The sequence below is a fragment of the Athene cunicularia genome (genome assembly GCF_003259725.1).
Source record: "Athene cunicularia isolate RWA chromosome 26 unlocalized genomic scaffold, athCun1 chr26_part1, whole genome shotgun sequence".
In the NCBI taxonomy this organism is placed as follows: domain Eukaryota; kingdom Metazoa; phylum Chordata; class Aves; order Strigiformes; family Strigidae; genus Athene; species Athene cunicularia.
The window spans coordinates 2377386-2399655 of record NW_020799136.1 but is presented as its reverse complement, the minus strand read 5'-3'; the positions used below and the strand labels follow the sequence as shown (position 1 = coordinate 2399655).

General features: G+C 51.0%; 3 protein-coding genes across 3 annotated transcripts in view; 2 read left to right on the top strand and 1 right to left on the bottom strand.

The window, feature by feature from the left end:
• Nucleotides 1-3503: 3503 nt before the first annotated feature.
• GUCA1A (guanylate cyclase activator 1A) lies at nucleotides 3504-8481 on the top strand. Its single transcript, XM_026864280.1, has 4 exons — nucleotides 3504-3958; nucleotides 5820-5969; nucleotides 6405-6495; nucleotides 6899-8481. The coding sequence occupies exons 1-4, from the start codon at nucleotides 3761-3763 to the stop codon at nucleotides 7057-7059; spliced, it is 600 nt and encodes a 199-aa protein (XP_026720081.1). The 5' UTR covers nucleotides 3504-3760; the 3' UTR covers nucleotides 7060-8481.
• A 2826-nt stretch (nucleotides 8482-11307) lies between these two features.
• On the bottom strand, nucleotides 11308-18225 carry GUCA1B (guanylate cyclase activator 1B). Its single transcript, XM_026864250.1, has 4 exons — nucleotides 17670-18225; nucleotides 15496-15645; nucleotides 13976-14090; nucleotides 11308-13400 (listed from the first exon to the last, which is right to left on the bottom strand). The coding sequence occupies exons 1-4, from the start codon at nucleotides 17871-17873 to the stop codon at nucleotides 13273-13275; spliced, it is 597 nt and encodes a 198-aa protein (XP_026720051.1). The 5' UTR covers nucleotides 17874-18225; the 3' UTR covers nucleotides 11308-13272.
• A 3759-nt stretch (nucleotides 18226-21984) lies between these two features.
• IRF6 (interferon regulatory factor 6) overlaps nucleotides 21985-22270 on the top strand; it is a 6924-nt gene continuing 6638 nt past the window's right edge. Inside the window, exon 1 of the mRNA XM_026864287.1 lies at nucleotides 21985-22073. The gene's annotated coding sequence lies outside the window, so the exon portion shown is untranslated. The remainder of the gene's footprint in view (nucleotides 22074-22270) is intronic.

Genomic DNA, 22270 nt, shown 5'->3' with positions numbered 1-22270 from the left:
GGGAGCCCCCAGGGCAGACGAACCCCGTGGCAAGAGCAAAGCCCCAAGCTCAGCACTCCCTGGCACGGTATGCTGCCCGTCACTGGAAATGACTGTCAGCCCTCGCCGCCGAGCGCACGCAAGGCTTGCACATCTCGGGAGCATCTACATGACTTAGCAGTTGGGTTTTCAAAGCAACTGTGGCCTCACCTCCGCCCCCAAATGTGCTGCTGCGATGGCATAAATGCCTCCCTGCTGGGTGGTTGCGGTGCAGTCGTGTGTGTACTTGTCTCTTATCTTCCAGAGCGAGAAGGGCCATGAGCTATAATCACGCATGTGAATCTAATCATTTCAGAACAAATCTGAGTGTGCTCAGAGCAGGGATGCACAAACCGCCCTGAAATGACTGTAGAGGGACAAAATCAGCTCTTCTGGAGTCAGAAATCCCATTATTTTATCCCCCGTGGAAAAAAATAGACTGACATCTCCTCCTGCTGAAATAACAACACGCGCTGAGCTCCAGCGACGGAGCCTCTCAAGCGTCTGGCAGGTGGCTGTACCGGGGAAAGGAGCGACAAAGAGAGGTGGTGAATCGGGGGGGGGCGGGTCTGGTCATTTCCCTCAAAGGCGTTAAGGAGATTTCTAATCAATTTGCGGGTGTCCCCCTCCTAATAGGTTTAGGAACCAGCGTTCAGAGCCAGCTACAGGGAACAGAAATAGAGCACCAAGTAAGCCAGGGCGTCACGGAAAGTAGGAAACCTCTTTACGAGGTTAAAAATAAAGCCAGACAGCAAAGCGTTCATTCGGGACGCCCAGGAGTAGAGCGGTTAATTGCTGGGGGAAGAGCCAGTTTCTATTAGCAGAGAGGCGTCATCAATGAAAACGAGATAACTGAGTCATGGTTAAATAACGCCAATCAAGCCCTTCGAGTCTCCTTGTGTGCATTCCCTCCGTAGGCTTTGTTGCTTTGTTTTAGTTGCACTAAGTCACTTCCATATTTCCAGCACATCATTGGATTCCAAGCTCACTTTAAGTAATGCCACCTTAGATTTTTAGCTACGGAACTGGAAATCCTTGGCTCCTCAGCATTTCTAGTGCGTGTTGCCTGCCCCGGCAGTGACTGTCAGCAGGCTGGCACCCCCCGAGCTCTCCTGGTTTGTCTGACTTGATGCCTTTTGGTCACCGGTACACAGCTCTTGCCTTGGGGCCTTAAGCACTGGTGAGGATGGCAAAGGGCTGGGGGCAATTGCAATGTATTTGTCTGGCTCTTTTGCTCCACAGATGACTAAAGCACCGGAATCCCCTGGCAAAGACCACAAGAGACCACAGGGGATGGAGGAGACCAAAGCGATGCAGGAGTCTCACACGCCGCCCGCCCCGGCGAGCCAGCAGCATCCAGCACGTCATGGCAGGGACCAGCCTTTGGCCACGCACTTCACTCCTTTTGTCACCCATTTTGGGGGCTGTCAGCCCAGCTCCTTCAAGTTTCTCTTCTACGAACCACGTTTCTCCAACTCATACAGCCCCTTCTACACTGCGCAGAGGCCAACCTGCGGGTACCGCTACCGCCGGGACACCAACCACACCAAGAAGGTGATGGACGTCCCGAGTGCCAACATCGTGAAATGGAGACCCACGCTGGACACAAAGCCGTGGTCGAGAGCAATAAAGCCCAAGCAATGAAACCAGTGACCCGTGTGACTCCAGCTTCCCGTCGAGTGCCTGAGTTATGACCAGCAGTGAGCACGTGAGCCGAGGAATGGGTGGCGAGGCTGTGTCACTGCTCCCCAGAAAAACGCGCCGTGTGGATTTTGCTCTAAAAACCCGGTCTGACTTGTCCTGTCATTTATTGCCAGCTGCTTACGCAGAGGCACTGGGTGTCAGCAGCACACGGCACCGCGTGAATGGCCGCTCAGCCAGGCTCCTCGGCACAAGCCAGGCCTTAGCACACGCCGCAAAACCCGGGAAGGGTTTGCCGGCTTCTTCAGCTCATCCTAAATTCTGGTCCTTCTTGAAAGGACGCCTTCTTTCACTGGGCTTTCCTAGACACAGGCAAAGTACAGTTCTTGGAGAACAGAGAAGCGTGTTTCATTTGTGGCCCTCAGAAACGAGACGGCAATAGGAGCTGGAACTCAGGCAGCACGGCCCTGCGGCTCTGCTCTGGAAGGCAGCATAAAGTGGTTCAGCTTTTGCGTTGCCCGTCCTGGAGAGCTGGATGCCCCGTTAGCACGTACTCCTTGAAGCAGCTGGCGAGCCTGTATCCACATTTAACAAGCAACTTTTCTGCTGTTAGTGACCGTCTCCGCACTGCAACCCCTCTCTGTGCTTCAGGACAGGCTACCGCAGCCCTGTCCCCTGTGGGGGGGGGTCAGAGCTGGGGACACCCCCTGAAGCTTCCAGGTGCTGCGTGCAGCGGGGACCTCTGCCTGGTGCTGCTGGCGAGAGCAGGATTAGCACACCCAATTAGCATTCCTCAATCTAATTCCTTTGTCATAACTGTTTTACGCTTGTGCAACGCCACCTGCTTTGGCAGAGCTATTCCTAGTTTGCTTCAGCGCAGAAGCAACGCTGGGCTCTGCAACACACAAAAGTTGTGTTTGTCTTCTTGTGGGCTCTTTGTCTTAAAGCTGTCAGAGAGGAAAAAGTGAGGGTTATAGGACAGACTCTCTGCGGGTAGAGATCCAGAATTCACATCCATTTCATTACTAGTGGAGGACCCGGCCCATGCCGCTTTCTGAGGAAACGCTTTTTTATCTCCCAGTCCTCCTCCGAATGCTGCGTGTCAGGGTAAAACCAACACCGGTTTGGGTTATATTCACATGGAGAATCTTTCATGGTAATTCATCATAACTACAAATCGAAGCTGCATTCAACTCCACCGGCATCAGCAGAGTCCTGGTAGTGCAGCGGCCAGGAGACGCTCCCGGGACGAGCCCCGTGTGGGACGACTCCGCGGCAGAAACACTCGATGGAACACGGGACCCAGCGGCTGGGTGGAGAAGGAGCTTCCCCGGGGGAAGATCGTCCGAGCATCTGGTGGCCGCATTTAAAGCACTTAGAGCTTTACCACTCAAAGCAATTATGTTTCTATGTTTGCCTCAGCACACTAAATTTGCCCGCATACAACATCTCTTATAGGAGCTGAAATAGTTCTTCCCCCTCCTGGAATTTCAGGCTCAAATCAACAGCCCCACCTCGAAATCCTCCAGCCAGAGGAGACCAGAAAGGCACCAACAGCACAGAGACCGCTGAGCAGTTTTTTCTCTTTCTTCTTGCTCTGATTTTGGGGTAAAAGTTATTGCCCATGTGACACTCACCCCCCCCAAAATCATAAAGGAAGTGGATTAGGGGATTACACCACCACAGAGAAATTTCCACCCTCGTAATCTCCTGATGGGCCTGTAATCTGCGGGAGTTTCCCATTTTACTCCTTTCTATTTTCACCCTGAACTCTTAATGCCTGGCAGGAGCCCATCATCCCCCCGAGCCTCATTGGCTGGGAGGGGATTTGCTGGGTACTTAACTGTCACCTTCTTGTCCAAAGAGGGGTTTGCGCTTTGGAGTTCTCCCGGGAGAGGTGTCGGCTGCGTCCGTCACCACCGACACCGACTCCGTGCAGCCCACGCACGAGACTCTTTGGGTTTTTTTCCCCATACTGTGATCCCTGCGGTGTTGAGGACATTTGGACTTTGAAGGCAAGAAGCAGAATTTAAAAGAAAGCCCTCAGATTTCAGAAAAAACATCCATTTGGGCTGCGAAGTGACCAATACTTGGTGTGGAGATGGGGAACATGGACGGGAAAGCCGTGGAGGAGCTGAGCGCTACCGAGTGCCACCAGTGGTACAAGAAGTTCATGACGGAGTGTCCTTCTGGCCAGCTCACCCTCTACGAGTTCAAACAGTTTTTTGGCTTGAAAAACCTGAGTCCGGCGGCGAACAAATACGTTGAGCAAATGTTTGAGACGTTTGACTTTAATAAGGTAAATATTGTCCTTCCCGCTCAGGCTGCCCGGGGATCGGCTGGGCGCCGCGGTCGCGCGGGCTGTGTTTGGGTGTAGGCAGCTATCGCTGTGGCTCTGAGCGCGCGTGGCCGGATTCTCTATGGCCTCATAAACTGTAAAATCACTTATGAAAGGCGAAAAATGTCAGCGCAAACTCCTCACCTGCTGACTGTTCTGGGAGAAAATAGACTTTTCCCAGAACCGAAAATTCCCTTTTAAATTATTAAAATAGTGGGGTTTTATCTGGTACTCTGTGATCCCTTTAAAATGAAGTGCCCTTTAATCCTTAAATATCAAATGTTGTGACAGTAAGGAACAAGCGAGGGGTGTGAGAACAAGCGCTGCATTCATGCAGAAACAGCGAGTTCCCGAGCGTGGCATGAGCGATGGTTTACGGAACAGGTCGGGTTTGTTTTTCTATTGTTTTAAATTATAAATGGATTACAGTTTCATTGGTTTTATTACACGTGCTCGGTCCCATGCGATAAGGAGCTCAGGCCCTTCGTCCCCTGCGGGGAGCCTCAGCGCCCCGGGCTGTGGCAGCACCGGGCCCTGGTGCGGGGTCACCTGGGGAGCCCCATCTCCCCGTCAGGGGCCGTGCATCCCCGAGAGGAAACAACACCCTCCTTTACTTGCAGATTTGCACCTTGTGAGATGAGGAATATATTCCGTGGCAACGCAAAGCGCTTGGTGGCCTTAAACCCACTGGAAAGAATACACTTCAGGCCCTAAATCCCTTCGGTATTTTGTTTGTGCCTTGGCCTTTACCTTGCTCACGCCTCATCTTTGAATACACGTCTGAAAAGGGAATTGATGCACAGGAAATCCTGCTGGGAAAGGGCCTCAGCAGCTATTTATATCTAATCTGGCTCTTGCAGCAGTGGGATAAAGCAGATGATCTCTTCTTGAACCTGCCCCGTGGTGCGGTGGCTGCGTTCATTGACAAAACCCTGACTCCCTCCCTCCCTCCCAAAGACTTTCTGTGGGTTATAGTATGTACCCGTTTCCCTCAAAGTGCTTCGTATCTCAACGGTATGTGCCGTTGAAATGCTCTGTGGCGAGCACCACATGTTTTCACAAGCTTCCTAGCAGCTGTGAACGTCACGGGGCAGTGTCTGGGGGCAGCGTGGTGGCACGTGAGCTCACCCCAGCCTGGCTTGGCACGGGTACCGTAACCCTGGCTGGAGAGCCGTCTGCGGGCCAGCGCCGCCCTGCGAGCTGGTGGCGGGCAAACACCTCGGAGGAAAGTCAAAGATAAAAGTGTTTGTGCTTTTGGCGTGACCAAACGCAGAGCAGACACACGAACGGCGCAGGGACAGAGCAGCACCCTCCCCTCCCGAGATGTCAGCAAGGTGCTGGGGTAATTCCTGAGCTCATTCCTCTCCGGGAGTTGTGCATGTGAGACCCCTCGCAGCAGAAAGGAGCTGTAGGTGTGCGTGGACAGGGTAACGTGAGGTAATCCTTCGGGGTTCATCTGCATAAGCCTGTTCCTCTTTGACCTCTGAATCACCACTGCTTTGCCTACGGACTCCTTTAGCACAGCCTAGCTGTCGAGGCTTCCTTAGCCCCACGCCAGGTACACACAGCGAGTTCCTTCGTTATCGACAGATAACGGCTCTGCAGAGGCTAATGGGGAGCCCTCACCAGTGCACTGGTCTTAACTGGTGGGTGTGCAGAGGACCCACACCCGGCGCCTCTGCTGCGCTCCCCAAGCCCCTGCTCTCGAGGTGGTGGCCACCCGCTGAAGTCTTCCAGCGGGGATTTCCAAAATGACCAGGAAAATCCCTCACTGCCCGACTCGGCTTTTCATCTCATCCAGCTTCTAACCTTCTGCTTTTAGGATGGCTACATAGATTTTATGGAGTATGTGGCAGCTCTGAGTCTGGTCCTGAAAGGGAAGGTGGATCAGAAGCTGCGATGGTATTTCAAGCTCTACGATGTGGACGGGAACGGCTGCATTGACCGGGGAGAACTGCTGAACATCATCAAAGTGAGTGGGCTCCGCTTTCCCCGTGTCTCTCACGATGGTCATTAGATTAGACAGAAAGGTCGTAATAGGAATATTCCAACCCAAAAAACAACCCCCTGGTAAATCAACAGTCACCGGCCAAACCTGCTGCTTGTCCTCCCGCCAGGCCGGCTGCCCTGGCCGGAGCTGCGCAGGTTGTTTAACCACGTCCGCTGAAACGTGGGAACTGAGGATTTTGAGGTGAAGAGCTCCTGGCTTATCCCAGTATGCCCACTTAATCTTTTAATGCATTGATTGCTCTTTTAAGTGATTTTAATCTCCAGTTTTTTTAGAAAGGACTTGCTCCTTTCAGAACTTAACTGCCTGCGAAAAGTTTAGCCTCTCGTGTCCAGTCACTTATCCGGTGGATGCACAAATCTTCAAAGGCTCAGGAATTGTGTCCTCCTTTTCCTCCAGGCTATTCGAGCTATCAACCGGTGCAACGAAGCGATGACGGCCGAGGAATTCACAAACATGGTGTTTGACAAAATTGATATAAACGGAGACGGTGAGGACCTCTCTTATGCAATGCCAAATCCTGCTCCCACATGCCCCCCTACCCGCGGTTCAGTCTGCCAGAGCAAATCCAGGTGCTGGATGTCCCAAAACACTGGGGCATGGGCAGAGCTGGCGGAGAGCAGCTCCCCGTGAAGGTTCAGCTCCTCATCCCCTCCACGGGCTGCAACCAGCCCGAGGGGACCCGGCAAACTGCCCCTCGTTGTACCGGCAGGGTGGGATTCGGGGCTGCGCTGTGACGGGGTTTGGGGTGTACGAGAGACAGAGCTGGGACCTCAGGAAGGGCCGCGGTTTATAGTCCGTGAAACTCCTGGGGGGCCGCTCTGAGGCCGCGCACGGAGGCGAGGAGAAGGGCCGCGGGATTTAACCCATCTTTCCTGACCGTGCTCTCGCAGGTGAGCTCTCCCTGGAGGAGTTCATGGAGGGCGTGCAGAAGGACGAAACGCTGCTCCAGATCCTCACCCGCAGCCTGGACCTGACACACATTGTCCAGCTGATCCAGAACGACGGGAAGAACCCGCGCGAGCCCGAGCAGGCGGCGGAGGTGGCCCAGTAGTCTCCCGGGACACCTCCCCTTCGTCTCTTCCCCCCTCACATTATTAAAACAAATCGGGTTGTGGCTGTGGGAGCTGGGCAGCTGCCCCAGCGTGACCGGTCACAGACTATCCCACCAGCGCAGGGACCAGGATCTGCCCCGGAGGCGCCGCTCCCCTGGCAGATGGTTTGGGGGGAGCCGGGGGATCCCCAGGCGCTGCCCAGGCCCTGCCCGGCGCAGGAAGGGGGTGCTGCTGGAAGCACACAGCCACCCCCGGGTGGGACGGACGTTGCTGAGGAGTGGGGAGGGGTAAAGTCTCACCTCCCCGGGAAGGGGGAGCGGCCCCACGCGATGCGCTTGGACAACGCACCGAGAGAGCCTCGAAATTCGCACCGAGGCAGCGGCCAACGCCTGCGTCTGCGGGGGATGAACCCCAGGGCTGCCCGGCACTTGGCCCCGCTGAGAGGGGTCCCACGTATGAAACCGCGCTCAGAGACTGAACCTTCTCTCTCCATCTGTATTTCCAGAGCATGAGATCAGTGGGTTTGGTCATTCGTTCTCTGATTTGTTATTAATCTGTCAGCAGTCGGCCAGTGATAATGCAAGATAAAAGCATCTATGAGCTAGAAGAAGGGGAGTGGTGAACGCAGCGGCTTTTCTTTGTTTAAAAGTATTAAAAACATAGAATGGTGCCTTTTTTTAACAACTATCTGAACTTTAAGGGCATGCTTGTCCTTGAGGTATCTGGAAGGGCGGCAATGACGGTAACCTGAGAGGGAAGAGCTTTGCATGTTTGTGGGAACATCCTTGCACGTCTTATCGCCTGTGCAACAGACCCGAACTCTCCTGCGAGTTACACCGTGTGGCACCCTCGGGCATCAGGTGGTTTTAACCCCAGTGGCAGCGAATTGTCTTTTGGGGGGGTGTGCAGCTAGAGATGAGCTGCAGGCAGTGTCGGTGCCACGAGCACCCGAGTGTCCCTGGGCAGGCAGTGGGTGCCACCACCCCCACGGTACAGCTGGCTCGAGTACCGTCCCCTGTGCAATCAAACCCGGTCACCCCTTGTGATACCCTCCCGGGCAGAGCAGCCCCAGGAGCTGCCCCAGGCGCCAGCACACGCACAGGGGAGGCTGCGGGAGCAGCGGCCCCATCCCCTCACACCCGCTGTCCCCACGCCGAGCCGGGGCTGCGCCTCGGCCACTCCTCGACAGGAGTTTCCTCACCTGATGGGAGCGAGTTTCAGGCGTGGCGGGGCAATGCGGGACACCAGGAAGGATTTCTTGCCTCGCTGAAGGACTCGTTATTGAGCACTGGATGATTGCAAGTCATGAGCAACTTTCTGACCATTTTTCCTGCCCGTCTTTTTCACTTGACAGTGGTTTACCTCGAAGCTTTTGTACTTCCAATCTTATAGTGAACAAATAAAGATATTTTATGAGATTATTTCAGGTTGTGCTTTTTCTTTCCTTCAATCATTCCGTTTCCAGCACGACAGATTAGCTGTCTCATACAAGTGCAGAAACCTTTGGTTTGGGTCCATTAAAATAGTTCTTTCGCAAGAAGAGCACGAGCACGGGGAGAGGTCTGTTTTCTTCAGAATCAGCGGAGAAAAGAGGCAGCTCCCAGGTTCTTGCATCCCACGGGCGCTGCCTGCTCTCCTGAACCTCACCTGCATTGAGCAAGCGTAGCTTGCTTTAATAAAACCTCCCCCCCCCGGGTAGTCCTGCAACTCTCCTGGAGCTCTGCTTTACCCACCCACATCTCTAAGCTCCTGCTCCCTGCCCTGCGCCTCCTGGGCTGCGTGTGGCAGCCCCGTCGCTCCCTCCTGACCGTTTTCTGCCCAGACAGATGGTGAGTGTGGGATGCACGGCCACGGCCCCGCCAGCAGCTGCCCCAACAGCCTGGCTCGGGCTCCGGGGGGGCTGGACGGGCACAAAAACCAAAAGGCCAGAGAGAGGAGCCCGTCGGCGGGCCAGCTTGTCCGGCCACCCCATCACACCGGTGCGAGAGAGAGCAGGCTGCAACCGTCCGATTCGAGCTGGGCTGAGCTGTTTACTCAGTGTGTAATACTTCTCCTTGCAGCGAAATTAACTCCCCCACAAATGACTGGCACAAACCCGACTGCACTTCATCTTCACAACAGCAGCGAGGAGGGAGCCGGGTTCAGCGTGGGCTTTCTGCGCACATTCCCTCCCAGAGACACAGCCAGTCCCGCCCGTGTTTCCTCCAGCCTTTCGCTCCTCTGCACGCCCAAGGAGCTGCAAGAAGCAGCCCTGACAAGCCCGACTTCTATTTATAAAGGCAATGTTATTCTAACAGGGCTGTCTCAGAGCTGCTGGCTGGCCGAAGGCAGCTTTCAAACCTCAGTGTCTCTCTCCAGAGGATGTTTTTTCAGCCTCTAAGAAAGCAAATTAAAAATAATTAAAAAGTAATATTGTGACTCTCTCTGCCCTAACTCATGCATAATTAATTATAATAATTTAATACAATGCTGAGGTTGTATTAAAAGGAAAGCCACTACCAGCCTAGAGTAAGACTCATGTCCCATCCTGTCCCACAGTGCCCTCTGCCAGCGCCGGGACAGCGGTGGCACCATGGAAGACCCATGGGGGATGGAGCGGGTGGGCTCTTAGGCAGGAAAATCAAGCAGAAGGGAGATGATGAGCTCAAGAAAGGATAATGGTGAACTGCAAAAAAAAAAAAAAAAAAATCATCTCCTTTAGCATCCCTGTGCATCTAGGGCATGAGGCCTAAAAGGCAAAGAAATGAAACAAAACAGGTTCTCAGCCAGATGGTTCTAAAGGCCCCTTATCCCCAGGGATGCGCTGCCCTGCAGCACAGCCCTGTGCTCCCCTAGCACATCCCAGAATACCATGAGGTTACCTTAAATACAGAGTCGCTACCGATAATATGTTCCAGCTACTTTCTAAACATCTGAGATGTACTTTTTCCTTTGAGAAGGAGGAGGAAAGAAGAAAGTATTTTCCCCTCCTGCCAGAGCCGAGCACAAGGTGCTGTGAAAAAGCCGCTGAGTATGGTGAGGCCACAAGAAGCCCCTGCAGCCATCAGCAGGGGCTGTGTAAGTCGTGGCACGGTCACTCTGTTTTCCACCACAACGTTTCCAAGGGGAGGCGGCACACATGGGCTTTGGGAATGACCTGGACACAAAGCTCTCCTCTGGGCAGCCACCAAACCCCAGCTACCCACGGGTGAGCCTCCCCGCTCAGAGCGTCAGGTGCCTAGAGAAGTAAAGAGCACGGCTAAGCACCGGGGGAGAGGTAATTATCTCCTTTCCTTCTCAGCCTCATTATTTCTGCTGCCAGTGACTTCCCCAGGAACGCACCTTCCAGAGTGGTTTAGGATGCAGACGCCTCCTTGGCTCCTGTTCCCTGGTGCTACTCTCTGTCAGCCCCATTCAACAACAGCCTCGGTTTCTGCTTTTTGACCCAGTTATTCCACCTTCGCTCCTACCCAACTTCAGGGGCATCAAACGTCGGAGCAGATGGAAGAAGCTCAGAAGGCATTTGCCGTTTCCAAGCCATCCTGTTTCCCAGTTTAGACCAAAAAGAAATCCGATCAGTCAAATCCAATTCTATCTGGTCTGTAAGTCTGGAAAAATGGATTACGCAGAATGTCTGACATTAACAGCCTGATGGGAACGTTTAACTGATTTTGGGAGATCAAAGTTATTTATACCTACGGATTTAAAAATAAGACTAGAGCACCTGGCAATTTCTTGACAAAAGATTACAGAGCTGATAAGAGGAGCAATTTTCCACTGGGTTATGCCAGCACTAACACAAGCATTACCCACCGTGCCCACCGCTACACCCCGGGTCTGCCCAGGCCTCAGGGGTGGAACCATCCGCTGCCGAGTCCAACACTCTGAGCCCTAAATTCTTCAAGGTTCCCGTTTCAGTCCTGGCAGAGTTAAAACGGGGGCCATCTGATTGCAGCACCGCCTGCTCGCTTTATTCTAAGCATCTATTTCTAATTCCATTGAGAAATATTCTTTTTTTTTAATGATACACTTACACTTTTCACTGTCATTACATAGACGTTGAACAGAAGGGACTCCGTTCCTACTCCGCATCTGCAATAGCATCACCATCTCTGCCTTATATTTGTCTTACCCAGGTTAGTTTTTACACTTAATTCTACCCTTAAACTCGTTATGTCAATCTTAAAGAATTCTGGTCGGATCCTCAGGTGCCTACACAGGTCTTCACCTTCATGCTGAGTGAAAAATAAATACTACAAACCAGGTAGAATTGTAACAAATAATTCTTTATTAAAGTCACATTACAAAATTCCTCCCAACAGCTGTACAAGTGCTCGGTGTTAGGATGCCCTCTACCACCCCGGCAGAGGACTGCTGGTGCAGGGGACACCCAGCAGCTCCTTCGGTGACTGAGCTGGCCAGGTGAACAGAATTTAAAGCATTTCAGTAAACCTGCAGTATGCAACATCTACTTTAATTGTGCAAGAAGCAGAGTGTAGCATGTCGGTTGAGATGCTGAAACTTAAGGAGTTAAGAGATTTGTATCCTCCCATGACAGCGTCCACAAATTGGAAAAAAAAATCAATCAGTAAAGTTAATCTTTTTTTTTTTCTTTTCCAGGCCCTCAAGTCAGAAGTAAGGTTTCTCTGTCAGATCTTTGGCTGATAAACTATCAACTTGAATGAGCTTTAAGCAGCTGCCTTCCAGCAGCATAAACTACCAGTCTAATGAGCTCTAAGTAAGCACGCTACAAGTTCATGTGTATTTACAGAGAGCTTAGAGAGGCTATTTAGAAGTGGCAATGCATATGCATTTGAACTCTAGCACTGATTGTCTTATCCGGAATAGTATCCTCGTGCTTCTGAATTTAAACGTGAGTTAAACTGACAAGACCACAAACTAGCCAACTAGTCGATTAATGAAAGATACTACGGTCATGATTAAAGGCCACAAAAATTGAACGGGTTTGACCTAGCCCACCGATCCCATGGGAAAATTAAAATAAACTGAACTCGTGTTATTTTCCTGGGGAAATTTCTCGCAAATAAACCAATAAAGGTGAACCAAAATATTAGTAAAATCCCAAATTCTTTTCCCACATACATGTACATATGTAGGAATATGAGTTAGACTAGCAGAGCTCTGTGTACAGCCCGTGCAAATTTTATATCTAGTCTGCGACTAAATTAAGCCCAGTGTAAAACCACTGTACTACTTCAGTAACTCACTTGGATGTTCCGTCACTCGCTTCGTTCTGGTCCTGCCGACAAAGCCGCGCTCACCCCCTCGGGGCAGAGACCTGCCAAGCAAACCTCTGCTCTCCCCTTATTTCTCCTTCCACGCAAAACTCCTCCCAGTGCAGTGAAAGCCCTGGAGCTCCCTGACCTGTCAGACTTCATGGGGCAGGAAAAGCTGTTCTGGAGTGACGGCTCAGTGAGAAACAGGCTGAAAAGGAGCAGAACCACACTTGTGTAAATCTGTCCCAGTACAGGTCGGGTATAATTGTTACTGCCGTTCCCAGGCGGTCTCCGTGTTTGGAAATCGCGTCTTCCCAGCCCCATGGAGACACAGGTCTCGGAACAGGTAGGAGGAGCAGACCCTGGTCCACAGAAGGGAGATGCAAGGAGTCGCTGCTCCCCCTGTCCAGCCCACACATTATCTCCTCGGCCCTGAGTGCTGCCTTGGCTACCGCTTGTGACCCCGTTCTCGTTTTCACAGCAACGTGCTGGTGTTCAATAATTTTACATTAGCGGTAGCATACAGTCATCCTGACTGCACGAAGCCTGCCAGAGCACCTCTTTTGTTGCCACTCTTGGTTTGATGTGTTTGTATCTCTGCAGGCGTGAACGATGCAAACGCTAGTCTGCACTGGAGACAGTACCACTGTCACAGTTTCTCACTTCCCCATCCCATCTGTCACCAGAATAAAACCCTGCCCAGGATCCACTTCAGGAAGCCACAAAAAGTTCGTTCCTTGGGGTGTAACCAAAAACCAGAGCTGGCAAACACTGTACTGTGTACACAGAAAGACTTATTCATGGGCCAAAAAGAGTCTCTGGGTACCAGCAGTGTGCAGCACATGGGTTTTAGATTGAGATATGGCTTCTTAAACCGCTGACGTTTTCACCTGGATGCTGAGATTTTATTAAAAAGGAAAGCCACTACCACTCTAGAGTAAGAGCCACAGTTGTAGTCAGCATCACATTTTCAGCTGTATCAGAACTGAATTTTTCTCAAAACAAAGCACTCTTCCTCCTCTGCTCAGAGATCCATCCCCCGGGGTTCACATCCATTTGCAACATCTTCATCACCCACTTGTCTTTCCTGGCGCCATCAATGAACTCGTCAAGAGATAACTGCCCTGTGTATGAGAAGAGAGGAGGACACAAGGTGGGGAGACAGAACATGACAGATGAGACAAGCAGAGGGAGGCAGGGAGTAAAAACCATCTGTGTTTCGGAAAATATGCTAATAAGACAAAAGCAATACTTCATCTCCCCACGCACTTTAGGCCAGCTGACAGGCAAACCACCCGCCGTAACGCTGCTGGAGCTCACGCAGGCTCCTCCGGGAGGACGGCAAGCCTGGTCCTGCAAGCTCCAGTTTAACTGGAGCCAGACTTTACGTGCTGGGGCTGGGACCTGCGCTCTGGCTACTGGGGCTTTCAGAGGACGAGATCTGTGGGGCATCAAAATCCAGACAGAATAGTGACCCCTTATTTTACATTAAAACCGCGATGAATGTTATTTCATCCTGCTGCACCCTGATTCTAGTCTCTTGATTGTAACAAACAGACCAGAACCAATCCCAGCACATCTCGTATGAGTAACATAATAGTCCGAAGTGATTTCTCGATAGATGTAATTAAAGCTGGCCTGCCCAGCACAGGTAACTTCTGATTACGCATGAACGCAATCCGAGCCGTCAGTCACTCACCATCCCCATTCTCATCCACTAACTGAAATATCCTGTCCACAACCTCCTCCGGTGTGAGCAGTGGGGTCCTCTCCTCCACCTCCGACCGACACACTTTCTTCAGCTTGTAGATAGACTGAAAAGAAGTTCAGAGATTAAGAGGAGGACTGGAAAACGAAAGCCAGCGAACTCCATTATCTTCCCAACAGCGTAAAGGTCTTTTCCAAAGGCTGCAGTTCTGACCTGTCGAGAAAGCTCTGCCGCTCAACAGCCCCAGACCTGTAATGAAACCTCCGACCTCACGCTCACACACACTGCAGATGACTTCATTTGCTCTTTGAAGCTGCTGGCCTCCTATTTTCCTAACACACAGTGGTCAGACCTCAGGGTTCCTTTGCAAAGAACAAGGCAAGAGTTTCACAGATGGATGGGAAAGTCATCTGACTTCTAATTTTTTTTTTTTTTCTAACATCTGAGGCCAGGCACATCTGGACTTAGCCACCTCTCTTTCCCAGGGAACTTGTGCCCAAGCTGCAAGATCAAACCTGCACTGGCTCATATTTTGACCCATAGTTTCTGCTCCACTTTGTCACTGGAAAGGGGCAGATTTTATCTATTCCTCCCATGACAACCACCTGTTCATTATTAACTTCACTCCTTAGGCTGAAGGCTTTTGTCTGCAGTCTTCCCAGAGAGGGGATTAGCAAGGACCTAACACAGCTCTGGCCAGCTCCTGGCTGACCTCAAAACTATAACTGAACCTGTCCCAGACAAGCTCCCAGATGCTCCCACACCTGCCATTGGTGCTGCAGGTAAAGCTGGTCACACCATCCAGCCAAAAGGACCCGCTTCCGCAGATTCAGTTTCTGATTCTTAACCTTGCATTTCAGCTACAATCCTGAAGTGCTCGATGACCGTTAAGCCCCACGAGCACTGCTGTGTGGGGTGCAGGGGTGACACTGGCACAGTCACCAAGATATTTACCTAAAGAACGAACCCCGGTACCCTGCGTCTGACTGTCTAAGCCCCAGGCCTCCCCTCACACCTTCACACTGTCACGGATTAAAGTGCAGAATAGAGCAGAAACCCAGAGAAGAATCCTTACAAAAGGGATTTCTGTATTAATTTGTGCCTCCCGGTGTATTCTCACCAACTGCTCAGGCAGGAAACTTGGCTCCTCTGAGGGGCATGGGGTGAAACCCTCTGCCACTGGCCAGTGCCAGGAATCTTGGTGTGAAAAGGTCGAAAGGAAAGGCAGAGTGGAGACACAGGAATCCCACAACAGCCCCCAGATGCTGCAGTTCTGGACAGATCCAGCAGCAGCAGGGCCCAGGCTGCCCGCAGCGGGTATAACTGATCCCCAGCCACCCCACCAGGCTCCAAACCACCGAGCACATAACCCCGTCACCAAGGTCAGGCGTTTTCACTTCATCACTATCCACAGCTGCCTTGAAACCCAATTACCACAATCCCCGTATACATCATTACGTTGCCAAAGAACGGGGATTGCTGAAATGAGTGATTAGGCAACGCCTACTTACCTCAACAATTTCCAGCAGCTCAGGTTTATCTATGCAGCCATTCCCATCCCTGTCATACACTTTGAATGTCCACCTCAGCTTGTGTTCCAGTTTTCCTCGTAAAACAAGATTCAAGGCAGCTACATACTCCAGAAAATCAATGGTATTATCCTGCAGAAACAGGAAAGCAGCAGCTGAATGACACTTCACTGGGTGTAGCGGATAGAAGACGGCTTGCAAAACCTGAATAAAAACTGTCAGGGAGATACTCCACGGGACAGCTATCTGTTTGCCACTTTATGGAAGATTCATGCCAGTTCGAGACCATCCGTAAGCACAGCCCCTCTGCACCGAGGGCGAGTTCAGCGGGGAGTGTGACAGAGGGGAGCAAAGCAATGAGGGGGGACGGAGCCAGGACTCCAGAAAAGAGCGATTCGGATACCCCAAGGCAACACAGATTACGCGGAGGGTGGGGAGGCAGATGAGGATCAGTGCAGGAGGTTTTGGGGAAAGGATTGCCGTTCTCAGCGACCTCAGCTGCTCCCCCCCTGAGAGCAGCACCCAGCCATTACCCCCGCCTTTCATCCTTCCCCCTTGTTTGGTCTGGATTCATCTGAGGAGGGCTATGACAAAGAAAATGCCACCACTGAGGAGGAGGAGGCAGCCAGAACACCCACAGTAAGGGATTTACATCAGGTGTTCATCCTCCTAAAGGCTTGGGGCAGCCAAGGGATGCAGGGCTCCCCGGGCAGCCTCCAGCAGATGGCCCCCACAGGTCACCACTGTCCCGGGGCCAAGCTGGGGGCCCACGTCACCTCGCAGCCCCCCCGACCCAGATGGCAAACCCCCAGGAAGGTCTGGGCTGCACATCTGCTCCCCGGCACGCTCTGCTGCGGCCCCGAGCGCCCGGCAGCGCCCTGGGCAACACCTGCTGCTGCTGGACTCGGGGTGCCAAGGACATTGGGGAATTGTTTTTATTTTCCCACACTATTAATAATCCTTTAGATTGCTAGGCCCTGCTCAACTGATCATATACGCCATCGGCCTGTTGAAGTAAAAACGTGAACCCAGGCCTAATTTAGTGTTCTTGATGTATGCAAGTACCAGCATCTCTTAAAAACAGATTTTCAGTCTTGGTCAGAAAACTCCTATAAACGAAGAATTGGAGTTCACCTTTTACGCATACCACTTGCTCTGCCGCCCTTTCTGCAGAGCTTTCATAGCAGGAATTTGGACCTGGACCTTCAGGTTTTTTGCAGGAATTTGGGTTTTGCCAACTTCCAGTTCTGAGACAAATCTGACCTGGGCACACCTTCCATGGCTTTTTTTTTTTTTTTTCCCATCCTTTCTCACAAACTGGCTTTTGTTGTCACCTCGGTGTGGCTTTGCTGCTGGTTTCCAAGGAAGCTTAAGGGAAACTGGTATTTCTGAGAGGTGACAGACTCATCTCCCCTTTCCCTCTATTGATACACAGCAGCGAACAACCCCACACTTTGAATATGATCAAGAGCTTTGGGGAAAAAAGTCGAACCATTTGGCAAGCACTGCTGAGCCATTTCGTGATGAGAAAGGCGTCTCAGATATCGCAGGCTAGTATTAGGCTATCTTCTGCAGCAGAACGTGGGTATGCATGAACTGCTACTAAACCAGAAAGCCCACTTTTCCCAGGTGTCTGATGACAAATACAGCAATGGGAATCAAAACCAGAATGTCCGAATTGTTCAACATTCCTTCACTTTTGAGCAGCTAAAATCAATATTTTGTTACATGCCACCTGTTCATACCATATATACGCACATTTCCTCCCACATATAGCAAGCCTGAGTAGGACTTTCCTCCACTGTAAATCTCCCTCTATCATAACAGATAAATATTTTTTTTTTCACGCAGCAAGCTTGGCTATTTGAGGATCTGCCAACAATACTGTCTCAAAATGGGACTGCCTAAATTTCAACCTTTTAAACCACCTTTTGTCCATTGAGGGGACTTTCTGTCCTTAATTTGTGTGCAAAGACAAACCCGTATCAGCCCGTACAGAGTAGTGCTGCCTGTGCTGCTTCTCCTGCCCTAGCAAGTCCATCGCCCTTGCCTTAGTCTCATGAGACGTGGTAACCAGGGTGGGAACTGCACCAAAACACCTCCAAACGACAGCAGACAGACACACAAAGAATTGTAAAAAACTCCTCAGCACTTACCCCATTCTTATCAAAAGCTCTGAACATGTTTTCGATATACTCTGCTGCTTCACGGTTATCCTGGACCCCAAAGAACTGCTTGAATTCGTGCATGAAGAGGGTCCCACTGGGACATTCAACCACAAATTTCTTATACCATTCCTGCAATTCCGCAACATCAATCTCTCCTTGCTCCCCTTCAGCGTTGGCAAACTGCTGTCCCATATCGCTCCGCAAAACAAGATTTAAAAAAGAAGGAACAGAAGGAAAATCCTGCCCAAGTCCTTCGCTTGTGTTGTTGCTTTATCACCTTCGGTTGGTTTCCCTTTTTTCTTTTTCTTCTCGCTGTCTTGTACCTTTATTTGATGTTAATATTGTGCCTTGCTATTTCACCTTCTTTTCGTGTGCTCCCTTGGTGATCGTGGAGTTGCTTCTCTGCTTTAGGGCAGTGCAATGTGTGCTATCGGGCACGTACAAAAATAACTAAGACCATTAGAAGATTCCCACCTCTGAGTCACAGAGACCTTCAGATGTTCTGAGCTGTGCCCTATTTAGGAGCAGGCTCCAGAGGCTCAGGGTTTTTCTGCACGTTAATGCCTTCACCCCGAAGAATTGGGGAGCCAAGGTTCCCTTTACATAAAACCCCACTCGCTTTGCCTCAGTGCTTCAGGAAACCAGAAGGGACTGTAAGGGAACTTCCCTCGCATTAGTTTTTCAAGACTGGGATGTGTTACCTGCCTGTGGGGGGATGTTACAGGGAAATAGGGGATAGTAATTAACAGCAATTACACAGAGCAAATCCTGAAGAAATAAGTACATACAGCTAACACCACTCACATGAAAAAACCTGCTAATGCATGAAGTTAATCAAATACCTACTACGGGCTTTACTCTATACAAAATGACTGAGAGAGCCAGCAGATGCAAATACGCATATTTCTCTCATTTTTACAATTTGTTCTTAAAAATTTCAGTTAAAACCAGCAAGAATCTTTTCTTTCCCTATTTTTTTACAGCATCGCATTTTCCTCATTCCCCCTTTTTTTTTTTATGAGCTGCTCCTTTTACCTGCCCCTCACCACTGAACACTACTTAGCAGTTTTGTTACAGCCACAACCTCCAGCTCTACCCCAGCTGCCTCCTGCTGCTCACCACAGCCACCCACCACCAGAGATGAACCCCCCCCCTCTCTACAACCCCCTGCTCTCCCCTTTTCTTACTCGGGCCAACAGTTTTTACCCACATCACCGTGTTCTGAACCCAGCCATTATCTGTGTCAGCTGGAAAGAAATGACCTGTAGCTATAAATGTGTCTGAGCCAGCCTAACATCCAGAGAGGATTCCTCTTTTAAGAGGATTGGAGCAGCATTAATGGGAAACAATAGAGCTGCTATTACAATAATGCAAAGGCCTAGAAGGGTTTAAGCCGACTTTTTTTTGAAGCATTTATTTTCAATTGTTTGGGAAGAAGAGTTTCATACAGGGAAAAGCACAGGTTAAGGATCAGTCTAAAACTTGATAGTGCCGAACAGTACAGTAGTTCGCACTCTACTGTAAGAACAGCGTTTGTTCTGAATCTACTCACACCTGTAAGTAACGCACCAGCGGTAGTGTGTGTGTGTGTATACACAGACTTCCAGGAGTGTGGTATAACTTTGTGCTTCTGTGCATAAGGATACCCAGGTAACGCAGAATTTTGCTTAAGAGTCTTAATTAAGAAAAGGACATCGGCTTTATAACAGAAGTACGGAGGTGGATGGGAAGGACTAGAGGAGTTGCTGGGAAGCTGAAGACTTCTATCATTCAGTGAAAAGGTGTATTTTCATTTAATAGCGTTGAGGAATGCTGTTTGTCTCTCTCTGTGCCTATAAGAATGCAACACAATGAATAAGCTCAGTCCTTCCTTCTGTAAATGCTTCAGCCCCTGGCTTGACGATCGCTTGCCTGCAGCAGAGCAGCTTGAGGCCTGGCTCATCAAAAAAGTTAGACTGGATTTATCCCCCAGCGTTTGCCTCTTGGCCAGGCCTACTAGCAAAGCCTTTAGCAGCCGCAGTCACTGTGGCGTTTGTAAAACAGTTCTGTTGCATTGCCCAGTTCCCCACGCTCAGTTACACGCACCACGGAAAGAAAGAGCTTGCTTCCCTCAGTGATATTTCTTGAGTTGTCCTGCCTAATATCTGGTGAGGGCGGGGGTTCTCTCTGGGTCACAGACAGCTTTTGGGAAGGAGAGGTGCTGCTGGGGGGGGAGCTCATCGCGCTCCTTCCTGCGGCACAGCTGGGGCGAAGCCTCACACCATTTTGTGCTGCGCTCCTGCTCCGAGGCTGCCCGCTGGAATGTGAGTGCTGAGAGCACATGACAAGACTCCACATGCCCAGGATGTTGTCTTGCCTCGTTGCATAATTTTGTTTTGCCTTATGGGAACTTTGCGATCCGTTCCCAGGAGAGAAAATGGTTCCCCTTTGTTTTGATGACTACAGTCTTTTCCCAGCTAGGAACAAAGGGCTGCGAGAGACCTGTGTTACAAAGCCTGGCTGGTGCTATTGCACGTATCATGACATACAATCGTGTTGATAAAAGTACTGATGTTAATTTGGCACTGAAATAAAGTAAATCCTATAGCTCCTGGTATGAAAATTCCTCCGCACATACTCCCATTGACCCAAGTGTGCGCTCTGCAGGCTGCGCTGAAGGAGCTGCTGTCTCCCAGCCAGCAGAATGAAGCAGTTTCTCAGCCAAAGGATTTCTTCATTTGATTTGAGGAATAAGATGCAGGTAGAAGAAAGTATAAGCGAGGAGAACTAAAAGTAAAAAGAATGATTTCTAGAAAACTGAACAAGAAAGAGGTTGGTGCCATTTGGCTGCCTGACGGGTTCGGGTCAATGCTTTATATATTATGTCAGAGCGAATCCTTTGGCTGATTAGCTGCAAACATGTAACATCTGATTACGTGTCCTGCCTAAGGAATTATCCCGAGATTATCACCTATACAGTTTAAAAGCTGCAGAGTTTCCCAGCCAAGAGCATGGAAAAAGACAGCTTATTTCCTTCCCATCAGTTCACTAACACAACATGCTGCCACATGCTTCAGCAGAGGCTGGTAGAAACTCAAGGAAAAAAAAAAATAAAACAGCCCAAACCCTGCAGAGGGCTGGGAAGACTCATTTGTTTGGCATCTGCGTTACCGCTCGGGTGAAGGCCGCGGAGGCTGTAACAAAGGCAGCAGGGTGCAGGCAGGCCTGGCTGCCCGGCGGGAGCGGTCCAGCTTCAGTGAAACTGAAGGCAAGGCTAGATCCCTCGCCCACGCTGGAGCAGCCCTGGCCTAGTCGTTTTGTCGCGTTGCTCCATTATTTTAAACACCCCTGACCTGCTGTAAGACCCCTCTTGTGGGCTGGGCAATCTTAGAGTGGGCCTAGACAGAGCAAAGCTCGTCCAAGGGCTGCTCCGGGGCGTGCGGGCGAGGGGGCAGCATCACCGGCGGTGTCTGCTTCCAAAGCTCCCCAGGCACCAGAGCACAAGAAAAGCAAAGCCAAAGCATCCTTAAATTTACCTGTGGCCAGGCAGGACGGATAATGGACGGGAGGAATGCAGGGAGGATGAACGGCAGCTGTGGTGCTGACCCGACTGGAGAGAGATCAAAGATCCCTCATGCTGGGGCTGGGAGTTCAGCCCAGCCTCCCTGCGGGTCTCTCCCCAGCTGCTCACCAACCTGGCCGCAGCGTCGCAGGGACAACGTGGGAGAAGGTATTACAGGAGCAGCTGTCCCTTGTTTTGCAGATCAAAACCGGTCAGGTACCCCTAACAGAGCGGATCTAAAACCCCCCACTGCCGGGCTATCCCACGAAGCAAACGCTAACCTCCGAGTGTCACCTCTTGTCTTCTGCGCATTGCCAGAAAGATGTTACGTGCTGCCAAACGTTACCTCCGAGTGGCTGCCGTTCGGCGATGAAAGACGCCTGAAATATTTACCCTGCACTCGGCATCTTGCAAGGCAAACTCCCCAAGAAAAAAAACCAAAACGCAGAATTTACATTTTCTCTGGGTGTGAAGATTTTTTCAAAACTTTGCATGGTTCCAAAGTCTGGGCACAGGACTGAGCTTTGGCCCTACGTCAGCCTTTCCAAAGGCAGGATTCAGCGCTATCCCTAGCGCTGGCGGTGGGAAGGAGACGGGAAATTCCCGCAGCTGCTTTCTGGTTGGGTGAAACTGAATAGCAAAGTCTTGTACGGCCTCTTGAAACCGAGATTCACCACTGAGTCACGGTCCTCCACCTATGAGGAAAAGCAAAGAAACGGGGCGGCTGGTGGGGATGGTGGTGGCAGGCCGGGGAGCCCAGGGTGGGTGAGCGAGCAGGGAGGCGGAGGAGAGCAACATTTTTCCACTTTTCAGGAGGAAACTGCGTGCCCGTGGCTTTGGGACAATCACAGGTGACTGCGTTGTTCCATGCTGCGGGCTGGCTGGGCCAAATGCGCTTTACACACGGAGGCTTTTTTTTTTTTTTTTCGGTTGGTTGGTTTTGGTTTTGGGTTTTTTCCTTCTCCTAAATATTCCGTTTCAAACGGAAAAGCGACATGGCAAACCGGCGGGGCCGCGGATGCTCCGCTCGCCCCCCGGGATGGGGCTG

Bases quoted from the DNA above. Each gene is read 5' to 3' on its own strand.
- GUCA1A (XM_026864280.1), top strand. From the start codon at position 3,761: ATGGGGAACATGGACGGGAAAGCCGTGGAGGAGCTGAGCGCTACCGAG. The intron at 3,959-5,819 runs GTAAATATTGTC...TTCTGCTTTTAG, and splicing joins AGACGTTTGACTTTAATAAG to GATGGCTACATAGATTTTAT. The intron at 6,496-6,898 runs GTGAGGACCTCT...GTGCTCTCGCAG, and splicing joins AATTGATATAAACGGAGACG to GTGAGCTCTCCCTGGAGGAG.
- GUCA1B (XM_026864250.1), bottom strand. From the start codon at position 17,873: ATGGGACAGCAGTTTGCCAACGCTGAAGGGGAGCAAGGAGAGATTGAT. The intron at 15,646-17,669 runs GTAAGTGCTGAG...CTGTTTCTGCAG, and splicing joins GAGCTTTTGATAAGAATGGG to GATAATACCATTGATTTTCT. The intron at 13,401-13,975 runs GTGAGTGACTGA...TCTCATACACAG, and splicing joins AGTGGATGAGAATGGGGATG to GGCAGTTATCTCTTGACGAG.